This window comes from Haplochromis burtoni, unplaced genomic scaffold (genome assembly GCF_018398535.1).
Source record: "Haplochromis burtoni strain Fernald_Lab_line unplaced genomic scaffold, NCSU_Asbu1 Contig_39, whole genome shotgun sequence".
In the NCBI taxonomy this organism is placed as follows: Eukaryota; Metazoa; Chordata; class Actinopteri; order Cichliformes; family Cichlidae; genus Haplochromis; species Haplochromis burtoni.
This window is the reverse complement of record NW_024582400.1, coordinates 2,936,228-2,953,449: the sequence shown is the minus strand read 5'-3', so window position 1 is coordinate 2,953,449 and position 17,222 is coordinate 2,936,228. Positions and strand designations below refer to the sequence as shown.

General features: G+C 42.4%; 1 protein-coding gene across 3 annotated transcripts in view; it reads left to right on the top strand.

The window, feature by feature from the left end:
- Nucleotides 1-17,174, top strand: part of LOC102306572 (plakophilin-4) — an 81,173-nt gene extending 63,999 nt beyond the window's left edge. For all 3 annotated transcript variants that reach the window (XM_005919953.3, XM_005919952.3, XM_014332902.2), the window contains exons 12-22: nt 37-220; nt 6,932-7,049; nt 8,564-8,758; nt 9,805-9,978; nt 10,308-10,458; nt 11,647-11,839; nt 11,994-12,078; nt 14,375-14,492; nt 14,609-14,740; nt 14,858-14,931; nt 15,049-17,174. In XM_005919953.3, the coding sequence (XP_005920015.1) occupies nt 37-220; nt 6,932-7,049; nt 8,564-8,758; nt 9,805-9,978; nt 10,308-10,458; nt 11,647-11,839; nt 11,994-12,078; nt 14,375-14,492; nt 14,609-14,740; nt 14,858-14,931; nt 15,049-15,306 (1,682 nt within the window). In that variant the 3' untranslated portion in view covers nt 15,307-17,174. The remainder of the gene's footprint in view (nt 1-36; nt 221-6,931; nt 7,050-8,563; nt 8,759-9,804; nt 9,979-10,307; nt 10,459-11,646; nt 11,840-11,993; nt 12,079-14,374; nt 14,493-14,608; nt 14,741-14,857; nt 14,932-15,048) is intronic.
- The last annotated feature ends 48 nt before the right edge of the window (nt 17,175-17,222 follow it).

The following is a 17,222-nucleotide window of genomic DNA, read 5'->3' as shown; positions in this document are numbered from 1 at the left end:
AGTTTTGACTTATTTTACTGTGTGCATCCACTGCAGGCGTCCTGTGGAACCTCTCCTCGTGCGACGCGGTGAAGATGACCATCATCCGCGATGCTCTGACCACGCTGACCAACACAGTCGTCATCCCCCACTCAGGCTGGAGCAGTGTTTCTCACCGTGACGAGCACAAAGTCAAGTTCCAGTCCTCCATGCTGCTTCGCAACACCACCGGCTGCCTGAGGTAAGAAACAAATCAAACGGCCCCCTCAAACACTCAATAAGTCAGCGTGTGTTCATCGCAAAAAGCAGCTTAAGTCGTAAAATGATGATAGAATCGAGGAAAAGAACCAATTTTAAATATGGTTGGTATTATGACGTTATTCATCAAACTTTGTCCGCGTCACATCAACACATTAAACACCTCTTTAGCCGAAACTGTCCTCAAACCACTCAAATCCATCCTCATTTCCACCCTGAAAATAATCGCCTCCTAAGCCTGCTGAGTAACCCGGCTCGCTGTTTGCTTATTCAATTGGTTCTGGTTTTGAAATGCAAGGACGGCTTTTGGATTTATTGGTTGTCTGTGCTGCTTTTTCTCCCCTTCCCATCTACTTTTCATCTTAACGATTCTGTAAAACCACAGCTCATAATCACGGCCGTATAATCCGTCAATAAGGGGCTCTGTAATGGAGATTTTATGCAGCCGTGAAGTCTTTAAGAAACATTGGACCATATTGGCCTACAGACGCAAATACCAGAGAAAGTGTATCTTCAAACTGAAAGCCCAGGATGAAGGTTGAGATTTATTACCTGCAAATTTTAGCATGCAGAGAAAGTTTTAAGGTCTTGAACTCATTTGAAAGATGTAATTTAGAGTAGAAGCTCCTTTTATCCCGTATGATTTAGTTCACTTCAGGATGTTCTGGTAATAATTGGGATTAGATCAAAGTGGCATATGGCAGAGTCGCACACTGGGGGCTACAGAGAAGCTGCAAGAATTAAACGCTTTAAATTTCCAAATCAAGACATATTAAAGTGTAAATAGCACATGAATATTTACAGACAGTTGGGGTTAAAAGTAATATAGGGGATTGACATCAACATGGCTCTAGTCTGGGTGGAGTCTCGTTCTCTTTGGGTGCTTCGGCAAGCTCCAACAGTCCAAAGATAGTTGGTCATAGGTGTAAATGTAAGGTCCATTAAGTGCTTAAGTGCACAGAAGAAAGTGCTGGTTTAATGTACCATACATGAAAATATCTACTGTAAAGGGCCGTGAGTGGTTCTTAAGACTAGAAATCACTTTATTAATAGCGGCCGCACTCATCTGAAGAAGAAAGGACTTCCTCCTTCAGATCTGAGGTTTTATGTAGCAGCAAGTGTGAGCGGCTCTATAAAAACAGAAGTTTAGTTTGCTGGTCTGAGACACCAGTCTGTGAAGGGTTATAGATGTCTATCGTTCTACAGTGAGAAAGATTATTCACAAATGGAGAACATTTGAGAGAGTTGCCAATCCTCCCAAGCGTGGATGTCCCAGAAAATTCACCCCAAGGTCAGACCGTGCAATCCTCGGAGCTTAAGTGCTACATCTCAGACTCTACAGGTTTCAGTTGGCATGTTAAATATTAAAGTTCATGACAGTACAATTAGAAAAGGACTGAATAAGTATGGCTTGTTTGAAAGGTCTGCCATGAGAACATCTGAACAAACCACAAGGCTTCTGGAACAATGTCCCTCACTTACTAATATGTGTGCGGATGTCGTTGCCCCAAACAAAGAAAACAGTTTGCGGGCAAAATTGCCGTCACATTTATGCCACATGTGCACCAGCTGATTTTGTTCTTACAGCTGTGTGTATTTTAGTAAATCAGACTCATGCTAAATCAACAGAGCATCAACTCGAGCGTTCTTTACATTATCTGCATACAGCCTCACCATTTTTCTATATAAGGAAACACCTGGAGGTGAAGTGGAGAGAGTGGTGAAGTCTGCGTCACTACGGCGAGAAAGATCGACTGGAGATACTAAAACAATAGTAAAAGAAAGTTTTGAATCAAAGCTGATGTGAAAAAGATGACGAGACTGTATGAAAAAGAAGTAAAGAGGTAGAGAATGAGGATCATATGATCTGCCTTGATTTGGCCACGTTGCAGTCATCGACCATCAGACCATGCTTCCGATTTTGACTTTTCTCCTCCTGTTTCAGCGCATATGGCGCAATATTGAGTGGTGACACCTGCTGTTCAGGAGAATACTGCAGCGGCTTCTTGCGCCTTAACAACAGCAATAAATGGGTGCATATGTGTGAGTGAGCGACGATGAGCGAATAAATATATTGGCACCTTTGAGTGATGCAACTGGACAATGATCCCAAGCTTAGCAGCGTGTCTGCAACAGTGGCAAAGTCAAAGTCCAGATGTAGGGATGGGTATTGATAAGATTTTCACGATTCCGATTCCATTTTCGATTCTGTTTAACGATTCAATTCTTTATCGATTCTCTTATCGATTCTTTTTAAAAAGGAGAACACTAAGTTCAATTAGCTCAGAACTTTGTTTTATATCTTCTCTTTGAACAAGATAGAAATTTAGGAGTAACATGGCCTTACAAACCCAACAGTGAGATCTTAAGAGATCCAGCCTATGGCTCTTCAATGAGGTGTCACAGGGTCCCCAGGAAAAAAAATTGTAAATGTAAAATAATAAAATAAATATTCTTCTGTAGCAATAACAAAGTATAACATAAATTGTTCTGTGGCAATTACACAAGAATATCCAGTAATGTCCCTGCCTACAATTAAACACATTCACTTACCAAAAATCGGGGGCATCTGCTGTGGCAAATGGGTGCAAGCCTTTGACCACAAACTTAGTCACTGCTCGGTGACATTCGTCTATCCTGGCCTGAAAGGAGACACTACCGGTAGACTGCAGCGAGAACTGCCAGCGAGGGCCAGCCAGACTCTGTCTGTCTCTCTCATCATGGTCACCTACATGTACAGTAATGGCAGGTCTTGTAATAAGGCAGATCGCGCTAACATAATATGCACTGTTAGTTGATTATTTACCTGCCGCATTAACGGGAGAGGACGTGCAAACGTTACCGCTGCTGCTGGGTTGAGAGTCACGAGTCCGGAGCGGAATTAAAAACGCGTGTCATCGCGTGTTTTGTGAGCAAATGCTTTTGCATATTCGTAGTGTTTCTTCCCTTAAATGAAATATCTACTTTGCAAGTTGCCCTGTTGTCATCGGTTCTCATAAAGTATAATCAAACTTTTGAGCGTTTGAGCCGCGCCGTGTTTCCTGCCAGGTAAATGACGCTCCGCAACGTGGTGACGTCATTCGGGGCGACTGGAATCGATAAGGGAATCGTTTGCAAAAATGGCAAACAATTCCAAGGAATTGAAACAGTGGGAACCGGTTCTCAACAAGAACCGGTTTTCGATACCCATCCCTATCCAGATGTCAACCTGACTGAAATGCTGTGGTGGGGAGTTGAGAGAGCTGTGCATAAACACATGAAATGAAGGAACATTGTAAAGAAGACTGGGCCAAAGGAACTCCAAAATGATGTAACTGATAAAGTCACACAGAAAACCATTAACTGTTAAGGTGGTTCCACAGGCTGCTGAAATGTGAGGTTTATCAGGGTATTGTTATTCATCTGAAGTTGTATTTACATAATTTTAAGATTTTTATTACATGTTGATGCATAAAACCTTAAAAATTAAAAACATTATTAAAGGTTTGGTACCTGCAGGGTGGATGCCTTCATTTTTACATATAAACACACACACAGGAAGTGCTTTTAACCCTCTAACATCCAATTAGCATACTGAGATTAATCGGACTAGTCACCACTTTGCGTTTAAGGACTCAGCCAATAGCATTAACAGGATGATCAATGTGACGATATTAATCTGTGTTGTGTAGAGATTTCGCATCACATTTGTCAGTACAAACAACTACAGTGAGCTTCCTCTGGAGGCTGTTTGTTCTCAGTTGTAGGGGAAAGGTGCCGAGGGGAGGAAGGTCTGATGATCTCTGTTCACGCTGCTGGACAGGAGGCAGAAAAGGCATTCCTATTTACCAAACCGAATCCTGCGTGACGTGCTTCCACAAAGAAAACAGCCTTGTTTCTTTCTCACGTGGCACTTTAATGCTCACTTCTGCTAAACGTTCTGCAAAGAGCACCAGATGTAAACAATCTGCTTGCATTATTACCGCCCACGCGAAGGTTAAAGCTAGTGTGCGATGATTAATATGCCAAACATTTTTCTTTCTGTGATCACGATTCACAACTCTTGATATTTCGTTAAGGGCTTTGTCCTTTAATCCACGTAGGTCGAGAATATCTCACATTATCTGAGCTCATTTCAGTGTGAAGGCATGATGGAACGATTTGAATATGGCTGAGATGTTTTATGATCATGAAGGTGCTTTTTGTCTTTCATTCCTTTTCTGTCTCTTCTTCATGGCAGACAGCATGTGGAAGCTCCATCAGTGCACAGCTTGACGTGTTTGTCACAGCCCACGCATTTATTTTATGTCACCACCTGTACCATCTTCGTCTGCTACAACAAAAGCAGTCAACAAATCCTGGTGTTAAATGTCCTAAATATTACCGCAAAGTAGCGCTCTGCCATAGTGCAAATGTTTGGTATCCATCCGATATCAAGTAAATACAAGGCCAGTATTGCTGACTGTATCCGGCCGTTAAGTCTGACGTCACTAGCCGTGGTCTGGGTCTAAGCTCCGCTGCAGGTCCATATATCAAACGATCACTATGTCATTACTGAGAGTTGAAAAACTGTCTAAAATCTTTCATCTTTATTAAAATGATCAGCGTTCTGCTCTACCAGGTGTAACAATTGAGTTTAACATCCAGGCATCCGTGAAAACGGAATTTATGACATTTAACGGAGTTAGAAGTTAGCAGGGAGTTAGCTCGCTAGCTTCTATCTAAATACAATATAGCATGTCCTGGCTGCGGGGTTTTGGAAACAAATTAAAACGCACAGCTCTGTTATCACTTCCAGCATAAATGAAGACAGAAAACTAAACAGCAGTGACGTTTGTAGGGTTACTGAAGTTTGGCTAGCTGGTATATAATGATGTGCTACGTGACCGCTAGCGACACAGCTATGTTAGCATAATATAAACAAGCTAACTTTTTTTCCACTCGATAAAAGTTAACGTGAGTGTTCTCGGTGGTCAGGAACAAATGTAATCGCATGGCAGGATGCTGTAAAAGGACCAAACTTCAGCCAGGAGAACAACTGAGATAATCCATCCACAATACGAGGTTAGTCATTCATATACTGCTGCATGGGCTGGGCTGTAGTTACATCCTAAGGTTTTAAAAACTGAGCTTAAATAAATGATTAGTGGTAATAAAAGCTGAGGGAGGTCAACAGTGATCACTGACTGTTTTAGGAGCTTTTTGAGATCAAATAGAAGAAAATACAAAACATTAAACATGTTAACAACACAAAAGCCATATTAAACGCAGACTACTTTAGGCCCGGAAGTAGGATTCGTCACGTCATCACTTAACGACTGGATTGCTGCTGAAGATTTCTTGAACATTAAAGTAATCCAGCGATAGCGATTAATACTTCCAACCGTTCTTTTCTTTTGAGTGTGATGAATCCTGCGATTGACATGTTGGAACATGCCCATGCCGTCATGGAAAGAAAAAACATCCTGGTCGTTCGGTGTGTTCAGGTAATCAGCTGACCTCATCTTCTGAGGTCGATCCAACTCCAAATTATAGCACCGCCCCCACAGGCTTGTGCTGTAGGCGAATGCATCACTTTATCCACCTCTCCTTTTACCCCAGTGCACCCATCACTCTGGAACAGAGTAAATTTGCACTCGTCAGACCACATGACCTTTTTCCAGAGTCCAGCCTCTACTCCCAAGCAGGCTGACATTTTCTTTCTTCCGATTAGCCTCGCCGATATTTAGTTTTTAAGGCTACAGGGCTGTTCAGTCCCAAACTCTCAAGTTCTCTTTTTAATTTAATTTAAACGCCTTGAGGTGACTTTTGTTGTGATTTGGCGCTATATAAATAAAATTGAATTGAATTGTGCGCGTGGAAATGTTCACTGAGACCTCATTTTGTCCTCAGACATGAAGGGTCACCTCACTCCTTCCGGGCTTTAGAAACAGTCGTTTCAGCTGCTTTCTCAATAATTTGAGCTTTACGACTCGAACTAACACTTTTTCCACGACCAGACGTGGCTGTTGAAGAAATAAGAAGCTACTCAGTGCATCACATTGTAATCCAACTTTTTTCACCAAATTCTGAAGCACTGTAATTTTATGTAAAGCAACAGTGCAAGTAAAACATGAATCTCCTGATGCATTAAGACTCTTTTCAGTATGTGATCTGTTTCATGAGTGGCTAAATCTTTTATCTACCTCTCGTGTGTCTCCGTTGTTAGTAGGGGAGAAATCGTACCTGTAAGGTAACACCAAGAGTCGGGTCTTAAGGATGCAATACTTCCCTTAGTTGTAGATTTATTTACCAAACACAAAACTTCAAAACTGCTGAGTGGAGACTTCCAGTCCAGGTGTGCTCCCTGAAGCAGAAAACTGCACGATGTGTCTCAAACAGCTTTGAAGTGCTGTGGGGAAGCGGCGCGTGCACGCGAGCCTCGGGCACTTTGCTTCACTTAGACTGGCATTGTGGCTGTAGGTTGATGGTATGGAAATGCATTGTGGGATTTCTTTGCTGCTGTTGTGCAGTCTTCTCATGGCAGCTTTCCATTAGCAGCAGCTGGAGGTTCCTATTGGAGGATCAGCTCCCTTCTTTACTGTATCCAGGCAGGTTTGAAGCCACCCAGTGGGGGAATCCACACACTGCACCTGAGTCTGAATTAGAGTGTGTGTGTGTGTGTGTGTGTGTGTGTGTGTGTGTGTGTGTGTGTGTGTGTGTGTGTGTGTGTCAGGAACCTGAGCTCAGCAGGGGAAGAGGCGAGGAGTCAGCTGCGGTGCTGTGAAGGTCTGGTCGACTCGCTGCTCCACGTCCTCAGAGCCTGCGTCAACACCGCCGATTACGACAGCAAGGTGCAGCAAAGCACAAACACACAAAGATGCACATGAGTGTGTGAGTCATGTTTTGTCACAGTTTATCCCCGAGAGAGTCATCCCAACTTAACCTGACCCAGACACAGCTGGAACCGCACTCTGGGGACCTGAATCTGATCCCTCAATACTCACATACCGCAGTATGTGCAAACTACAGCTACTGAGACTACTGTTATAAGGATGCCCTGATTTAAACCAGTAAGAGGTTAACATCCATCCTTTATAATCTATGTGGTCTGTAAAGGGCTCTGCCAGAACACATATTTACTATTTGTTTATTTTTTGTTATATGTGGAGTATTTAATTAGACAGAGACCTCTAACTGCTTGCTGCTCAAGATTTCTTTGAGGGAAGTCAAAAGTTATTTTTTTCTGACAAATTCTCCGAGTAAAACTTTACTTTTGACCTATTAAGTAGTGTACAATAAGTGGTCGTCACCGTTACTTAGCTACCATTATATGTGATTGTACGTGGCCAGGCCACATAAACGTACTATACATGTGTTTAGATGTTATGCATTCATAAATTCAACTATAATTTTGACCACCAGGGTGCAACGTTTTACCAGTGGGTGTGATGAACTGTTTTCAGGGGTGTGCTGATGTTTAGCATTTGCTGTTTGTTTTTAGGCACCACCTGATTTTAAATTACTAATACAATAATGGATTGAAATGTAGGCAAATCTTTTTAAATGCTTACTTGACTCACTTGCACCATCCTGTGGTACAAATTGGCATTGCATGGAAGTGAACCCTGGCCTGTGTTCATCTTCAGTTGATAACCCTTCAACACTTCACAGATAGATCCATAAGTACTTTTACTACTAAGTACTATTGCTGTGGTAATAGTTCCTATAATTGAAAACCTAGGAACAGAAAAATGTGTTTCAAGAATCAAACATAGGTGTTTGTGGCTATCACCACCAAGTAAAAAAAAAAAAAAAATTTATATATATATAGCTGTATAGGCTTAATGATCATCTGTAGTTCACAAAAGATTCATTGATATGAAAATAAAAGACGCTGACCTTTAATAATGATATTAAAAGTTAATATAAAGCTTGAACCTCTAAAACACGATAACAAGCAAACTGGGGAAACATCCAAGGGCATCACATGTTCAGTACAGAAAATACAACTACAGCACAGAAGTGTTGCAGACGTGTGGCATAATATCATCATCATGCAAAAAAGAAGAGGATGTAGTGTCCCAGCTACCTTAGCTAACAAATAGAAATAAATAGCTTAAGCAATAAAACATCGATGTCAGTGGTCTGAAAATTCTAAACTACTTGCACAGACAAAACATCATATAACAGAAATAAACCTTTTGCACCATCCACAGGCTGAAACAAGAGCTCTGCAGAGCAGATGTCTAATGTTTGATTTTATGTGAAAACTTTCCTCTAGCACCACCATCAGGTTTCATTAGCAGGAAACACAGAAGAAGAGGCAGAAACAAAAGAAATGCTCAGTTCTCATTTTTACTTTCAGATAGTGGAGAACAGCGTCTGCACCCTGAGGAACCTTTCGTACCGCCTGGAGATGGAGATGCCCTCCTCTCGCCTCCTCGGCAACCAGGAGCTGGACACCCTGCTGGGGTTCTCCTCCCCAGCCAAGGAGCTGGACTACCTCTGCTGGGGCAAGAGGAGGCGTGGCAGGAAGAGAGGCGGCTGGCCCGACTCCAAGGTACGACTGAGGCCTTTTATAGGCATTCTTTTAAAGCATGAAAAGATGTTTATGTGCTTTAAAAGTACTAAAAATATACAAGATGTGTATAAGAGCAGTTACCTGTTGAGCAATCTGAGAACTCAAAAGCTAGTCTGGTGATCTCAGGAAACCCTCCAGTTTATACCTGGCGCAGTCAAAAATGTACCCTGATCTGTTTGCTGGGGTCAGAGTGCAGATAGATCTTTAAAAAGCTATTGGATGGTGTTTTATTTTTTTCAGAATATTTAAACCTTTTGCCCTCCAAACGGACTCTGAATGCAGTGGAACTGATCCACAACAGAAACCACAAAAATCTCACCTTTTGCCTTCATATAATTTATCCCGACAGGAAAACTGGGCAGAAACTGGCACAGCTGTAAGGTTTGCTGTCCTCTGTATTCGTCAGCAAGTGAAAGCAAATATGAGCCATGACGGGTCCTTGTAGCTCTAGATTTAAACTGAAAACTGAAATCTTCAAAAGTTCTTAGCTGCCAGGCAGGCGATAAAGAGGAAGACCACAGAGAAGCTTCATGGATTGCTTCATAGTTGGTGTGACAGAGGAAGATGATAGAGACAGGATGAGACGGAGGCAGACGATCTGCTGTGGAGACTCATCATGGGAACAGCTTCTTTATTGATTGGTTGATTAGGTTATACAAATCATAATGAGAAATCAAAACCTCTGAAATGAACCCAGAAAGGAAGGAAGGAAGGAAGGAAGGACGGAAGCAAATAAGGGAACATGAAGGTAATTTTTCCACAAATATATTCTGTTTACAGCCATCTGAACTGAATCATTGTATAATTTGGATAAAGAGAAATGAATTGGCTGCTCCGTGGGTTAGTTATTGATTCTAAGCTGGTTTTAGGTGCTTGTTTTTATGTAAAGAGTTTATGTAAATAAAATTTTCCCTCTCCTGGATCAAGCAACCCTTAGAGGAATCGCCCTTTAAGCAGTTTAAGCACTCCCAATTATACAAACTCGACTTCACTTTCTGTGCCTTTGATTGGTGCGTTTGTCGCAGTGGGACGGTGTCGGGACAGTCCCGGGTTTCTCCCAGTCTCTGAGAGGAGCAGAGCTGCTGTGGCACCCGATGGTGGTGAAGCCGTACCTCAACCTGCTGGCTGAAAGCTCCAACCCCGCCACCCTGGAGGGCGCTGCCGGGTCCCTGCAGAACCTCTCTGCAGGAAACTGGAAGGTAAGACCTCGTCTAAGGCTAACACAAGGTGCAGATTTTCCTAATTATAGACAACACTGTGGAAAAGTCTTGAGCCACCAAGCAGCCAGACTTGTTTGTCCATTATAAAGCGCTCTTGAGCAATAGTTCTCCAGACTTTCTGAACTGCTTCTTTGGAACATCAGAACAAGCTTTCATCTCAGTCCTATTTTGCCAACTTCAAACCTCCAGTGAATACAAACAGAGACATCGCAGGTCAAGTCTTGTGTTTGTCACAGTAGGAATCTGATGGGTAAAAACAATATTTGACTCCTTTCAGGGCATTTAAAACTCTGTTTCTATTTTTGCAGTTTTCGGCCTACATCCGAGCAGCGGTGCGTAAGGAGAAGGGCCTTCCCATCCTGGTGGAGCTGCTGAGGATGGACAACGACCGGGTAGTCTGCTCCGTCGCCACCGCTCTGCGTAACATGGCATTGGACAGCCGCAACAAGGAACTGATAGGTACACACACACACCCCTCAACTGTTTATTCAAAGCCAGCACATACTCAGTCTTTGATATTACGTTGCCCCCTAGTGGTGACACAATCCTACATTTACGCCCTCTCCTATCTGCAAACAAATTACAGTTAAAGTAGAGTTAATGCCTAAATGCTGCTCCTGGGAAGGGTAAACACCTAAAGCTTACCTGTGAACAGTCATTCTTGGGTTGTGGCATCTTGCCACGCCCAAGTATAGAGCTGCAGTAAAAGGAACGAAAGACGGCCACTAAAACTGATTCAGCAAAACTAAACATCTCTTAATACTCTGCCTGCAAATAAACAGCACTGTTACACATTTACACATGTTCAGTGTTAATGAAATCCTGAAGTGGGTGCACAAATTTCAGACGTATACATCCATACAGGTTCAAACATATACTTAAATATATATAAGAGACTTTGGGAAGGCCATTCCTGAAGCTTAATGCTAGCCTGCTGTATCCACTCGAACCCCAGTTGTGATGTGTGTTTGGGATCGTTGTCCTGCTGTAACATCCAACTGTGTCCACATTTCAATTTGTTGGAAGCTGCTGATTAGAGGTGAGGTTCAAAATTTTGGAGGTAGTCCTCCTCTGTCATTATTCCATCAATTTTGTGCAAAGTGCCACAGCAAAACAGCCCCAGAGCATGATGGTACCACCACCATGCTTAGCAGCTGGTATAGTGTTCTCAGGTTTTGAGAGCCGTACTTTTACTCCTCTAAACATCTTTTCATTTTGACCAAAAAGCTCAATCTTTGTCTTCTCTGACTATAAAGCTTTTCTCCAGAAGGTATTTGGCTCGTCTATATTGGAGCAGGGGCTTCTTTCTGTCCATGGTAATGTAAAACTCACTCCGCTGTGGACGGTGACGCTGGTGTTCCAGATGTTTTCAGTTCATGACAGGTTTGAGCCCTGGAGTCATCTTGTCTTTTTCTGGCAAATTGGTGACATGTCTGAATTACATGTACTTATTATTGTTTGATCTGATGATCTTGGAATCTGCAGTTGTTTAGAAATGGCTCGAAGAGACCTTCCCAACTTTTGTAAATCTACAATTCTCCGACATTAATTCAATCTTGTGCCACCAATTCTTGTTTGTTAAACTTGTTTGTTAATCCACTAAGAGCAGATCCAGACCTTCTGTTCTGTCTGTCTCTCCACCTGCAGGAAAGTACGCCATGCGGGATCTGGTGAACCGGCTGCCTGGCGGCAGTCCCACTGTGCTGTCAGACGACACGGTGGCATCAGTCTGTTGCACGCTGCATGAAGTCATCAGCCGCAACATGGAGAACGCCAAAGCTTTAGCCGACAGCGGAGGCATCGAGAAACTGGTGGATATCAGCAAAGGTCGAGGGAAAGGGTAAGACGTGACCACCTCCATGTTTTTATTATTGAACTCATTTCGCTACGTTTATAATGAACATCTACCACTGTGACAGGTGATGGGTGACAGAAAATCAGGCACTCCTTAACTGGTTTAACTCATTTTATTTTACATACTGTGTGTGTCACAGATATTCGATGAAGGTTGTGAAGGCAGCTGCTCAGGTGCTGAACACCCTGTGGCAGTACAGAGAGCTGAGGACCCTCTACAAACAGGTGGGTACGAGCAGACACATGTGGAAGAACTCACACTGATGGAATTAAAACTCCATTTACACCTCAAGAAATTTAAAGGCTCTTTCAGGGAGATGCTGATTATCTTTCTTATCGTCTGTTTGTAATTCAGGGCACGGTAATCATTCAAGGCCTTCATTATCCAAAGTCTCTTTCAGAAGTGCACTCCCTTCTGTTAATCTGACTTCATTGGAATGAGAGTCCCTTGGTCACATCTATCAAAATGTGGGTGCTAAGATAAGAAAAGGCTATCAGCATATCACATCCCTCAGTAAATGGTAGATGGACTGGTTCTTATATAGCGCTTTTCTACTCTTCTGAGCACTCAAAGCGCTTTACACAACTTGTGCATTCACCCATTCACACAAGCACATTTTTCTAAGTGCTTTCTAAGTAACATTCACACACACGATGGATGCATCGGAGAGCAATTTGGGGTTAGTATCTTGCCCAAGGATATTTGGCATGCAGACTAGGGGAAGCCAGGAATCGAACCACCAACCTTCCGATCAGTAGATGATGACCTGCTCTACCGCCTGAGCTACAGCCACCCAGTTGTGATGTGTGTTTGGGATCGTTGTCCTGCTGTAACATCCAACTGTGTCCACATTTCAATTTGTTGGAAGCTGCTGATTAGAGGTGAGGTTCAAGATTTTGGAGGTAGTCCTCCTCCTTCATTATTCCATCAATTTTGTGCAAAGTGCCACAGCAATACCCCACAGCTGTTTTGCTGTGATAAAAGTGTGATAAAAGTGACCTATGTACTGTGGAGTCTTTAAAAATTTGAAGCGACGGGACAAGCGGAGGACAAAACAAGAGGTATCGGGCCTAAAAATATATATATATCTAGAGCAGATGAAGAGTGTCTGGAAAAAAATGTCCTTAAGAAAGGGGAAAAAATCAAGCACTGATCATCACAATGATCCCAAACACACTGCCAATGCAATAAATACCTGGACAGAAGAACACACAGTGGAGCACTATCAGTCATGGATTGGCCTCCCCGGAGCCCAGACATCAACATTATTGAAGCAGTGTGGGATCATGCTGACAGAGAACAGAACAAAAGGCAGAAACATCCAAAGAAGAGCTTTGAATGTCCTTCAAGAAACCTGGAGAACTATTCCTGAAGACGACTTAAAGAAATAACAAGAAAGAGAGTTCAGACTGTGCTGAAGAATAAAGGTGGTCACACCAAATACTGACTTTCAGCTCGTTAGCATGGTACAAACTGTTTTTCCCTTATATGCTTGTATTTACATGTTTTTTGCACATGCTTCAATAAATCGCTCTTCCTGTTTCAACTATAAAGGAGAAACATTCACAGCTGAAGGGACATGTTTCGTGCCATGAGGATGACTCATGATGTAGGATCTGCATAAATGACACATGCTGTAAAAGTCTCATCTTATATGATTCTTAGGAAAGCCAGATTTGAAACGGCAGCCACTGACATTACCAATTAAACACAGCAGCTGTTATGAAAGCCAAATTGACAAAGAATAAAGGAATTCACCACTGACTGTTACAGCCACAGGCAAAATTCGTAACAAACCTGTAACTCTTATGCGGTAAAAGTGTTGTGGCACAGGATTCGAACTGATGAAACCTTCCGGTCCAGTTGCGCCACCAATTGTGGTCATGACTTTTATGGTCAGAATTTCTAGGAACAGCCAAAGAGTGGAGGGTCTCAAGATGTCATCTCAGCTTTTTGCAGATTATGTGGTTCTTTTGGTGCCGTCGGGGGATGGCCCCTGTTTGCTTTGGGGTGGTTTACAGTTGAGTGTGAAGCAACAGGGGTGGGAATCAAGTCTGAGGCCATGGTTCTCTGACAGAAAATTAAATTCAGTTCAAATTATTATATAGCAACAGTTGCCTCAAGGTGATTTATATTGTAAGGTAAAGGACCCTACAATACTGTTCCCCACAGGAGATCAGGAGGAGGTGGTCAGGGAGGTCTGTGGCAGAAGGTGAATGGATGAAATCTACGTAAATGCAGTAATTTAAGTACATGTAGGTCCTCAACCATTCCCCCAGCAGGTGCTGCAGCAATTTGAGCATCTAAATTCCAACAGCCTTGGAAATGTTTGATGTTTTTTGTTTTTTCCAGTATCCATAGCCTAACTCCATAAGTCTTTTGTCTATTCTATAGAGCCAATTTTGTTTTTTGGGGGGAGGTTTTAAATGTATGTATTCATATTAAAGAAACCCTGCAGGAGCTCCTACATGTGTGCACAAGCATGCCTCTTTATTTTCTTTTTGTCGTACATGTGAACAGGATGGCTGGAACTACACCCACTTTGTCACCCCCGTCTCCACTCTGGAGCGGGACCGATACCGCTCTCAGCCGACCCTACCCACCAGCCCAATGCAGATGTCCCCCGTCATTCAATCAGGTGTGAGAGACATCAAACCGATGATCATATTTCAGTAATAGATTGTTGGGGGGGGGAAACAGGATTTGGTTTAAATCATATCACTGTTTTATTTTTCTGGTTGGCTTTGTTTTCAGGTGGTAGTGCAACATCCTCGCCAGCGATGCTCGGGATAAGAAGACACAGTTCAAACTATCAGAGGGCCCAGTCATCTATGCAACTCGACACATATTATGGAGACAACAGTTTACACAAACGGCAGTACACAGGTTTGTGGCATTCCTCAGGGATCTGCACACGTGCCGCTGGTGTTTCTCTCAAACAACCACCATTTCAGTTTGGAGTTATATTTATTTTACTCTCTACTTATGGATTTTTCACCTCAGGGTCAGAGAAGAAAACCCCATATTTCATTGGGACCTATTCCTCCCAGTCAGGAGAGGATCTGAGAAGATCCCAGGTAAGAAGCCTTTTGTTGTTACATCATACAGTAATGTTGTGCTCAATCATCCAGGTAAGGATGTTTTCTCAGTTTGGTTGATTTTATATAGACTGACTGATTGCATTGTTTTCCAAGCACCCAGAGCCATTCTACGACGAACCCGACAGGAAGAACTTCAACAGCTACAGAATGTACCTGTCGTCCCCACAAGGCTACGGCGAGGAGCACTTTGAGGACGAACCGGCCCACCTGACCCCGTCTTCTCCCGACGGCTACGCCACCCAGTCGCTCCGATTCAAAGCCAACACCAACTATGTGGACTTCTACTCCACCACACGGAGGCCTTCAAACAGGGCGAACAAGTTCACCGGCTCCCCGGACTCGTGGGTGTAGAAAGAAAACAGACGCCATGGACATCAAGTCTTCACCACGTTGGCTGTCCGTTCCTGTGGGTGTATGTGTGCGGGGAGTGCGTTGTGTGGCTGCGTGAAAGGTTGCGGATGCATGTGGATATGTATGTGTGTGTCTGTACTGAAGCTGTGCTGAATGACCAGGGCTTGGTTTGCCACGTGCAGCTTTTGACTAAGTCAGACCGCACGATAATAATACCCGGAAAAAAATTATCCCTTTATTTTTGACTCCGAAGCTAAAAACAAACCAAACAAACACAAAAAAGTCAAAGTTTTATCAGAGGTTTATTGCATAACATAAAGAAGCAGTGCTGTATGAAATTGTTCGCTAGTTTAATGAGCTTCAGGCTGCAAAACTAGAATATTCTGAAATATTTCCACCATGTTGTTTGGCCGTTGCGTACAACTTATAATTCCCACACACTTGTAAAGGTGTTGGCTAGAGGCATGAACAGTCTAAAAGATGGACGTAGCCACCGTTACCTTACCCACCCCCCTCAGCGAAGTCCCTTCGAGCTGAGTGTCTTCTGGCTAAATGTGTCAAACGAGGAGTGGATCTACCGCACCCACTCCCATACCTTGCTTTATCAGCCTTTCATCCTTTTTGACAACAACAGGGACCACAATTTGCAAAATAAACACTATGCTGTATTCAGTAACACTTGAAAGTAGCGACTGAGACCATGAACTCGTTGGGAAAATGTTTACTGAGGTTGCATAGACTTCTACAATCTACAGTAAGAGCCAGAAATCCTTAGAGAAGAGTTTGCATGCTTGAAATCCCAGAAAGATTAAATCAGATTAAACTGGGAACTCCCCAGTTATCCAGGACTATCTCATAGAACCCCTATCAAACTGGAAGTCCACAGAGTGGCAGTTCTTGTGTATATTTAAGACAATTCTCTGATATAGCTATGACCTTACTGAGACTCGGTGTGTTAACCGTAATGTTAGATTCTGGAAATCATCGCCAAGTGTGAACAACCATCAAGGATCAAAAGTAAGTCTTGTTGCTTTGAGTATACTAAATTGGATTCTTTCTAAGGAAGATTTTGCATTTTAATTGATAGGTTTTTTTTGTAAACAATGATCAGGATGTGAAACAAATTGTCTTGAGCTTTGCCATTTCTGCCAGAAGCTAAGTCTACAGACTAGCTAATGGGTTCCCAAGGCTTAGTCAAAAGGTGCTTTTTAAACAAAAGAAAGAAAAAAACCTAGCCCTGACATTGTTGTTTACTCGAGTGTTTGTTCACGTCAACTGATTTCATTTTTCTCTGCAGTAAAAGTGTGCAGTGTGTTGGCTTTATAACATAAATATCGTCCGCCAGCATCATCTTGAATGCAAGAGAAAAAGAAACTTGCTGAAGCTGAGGATCACACCTGGGACAAATTCTATTTACCAGTTAAATAAAACCACTACTCCAAACAACATAAAAACTGCTCCAAATATTATTTGACCTGGGTTTGGAGATGAACATCCTCACGCTCATGAACCTTTAAAGACTCAGAGAACTGGGGTTAAACCTGTAACCCTCTGCTTTTCTGTAATGTTGGCCAAAAGTGCAGTATATCATAAAGTATGTGAAATATGTGGAAAAACAAAAGTGAACATCTATTTGTACAGATAAAAATGGTTTAACTGTCCTGTTACATTGTTGTATTCAATATGTAGAACTTTCTTATGTGATTGTGAGGAAGATTTTTGTATTATTTATCGATTATTTTTATTAATTTAATTGTGACCTGACCAAAATACCCAATCTGTCTGTTCTGTCTAAAACTGATAATGATGATGTGTTACAGAGGGAAATAATATGTATAGGGATTAAAGATTATATCACGATGAGACACCTGGAAGTTGCGGTTTTCTTCTAATTTTGAAATGCACACAAAAAAAGC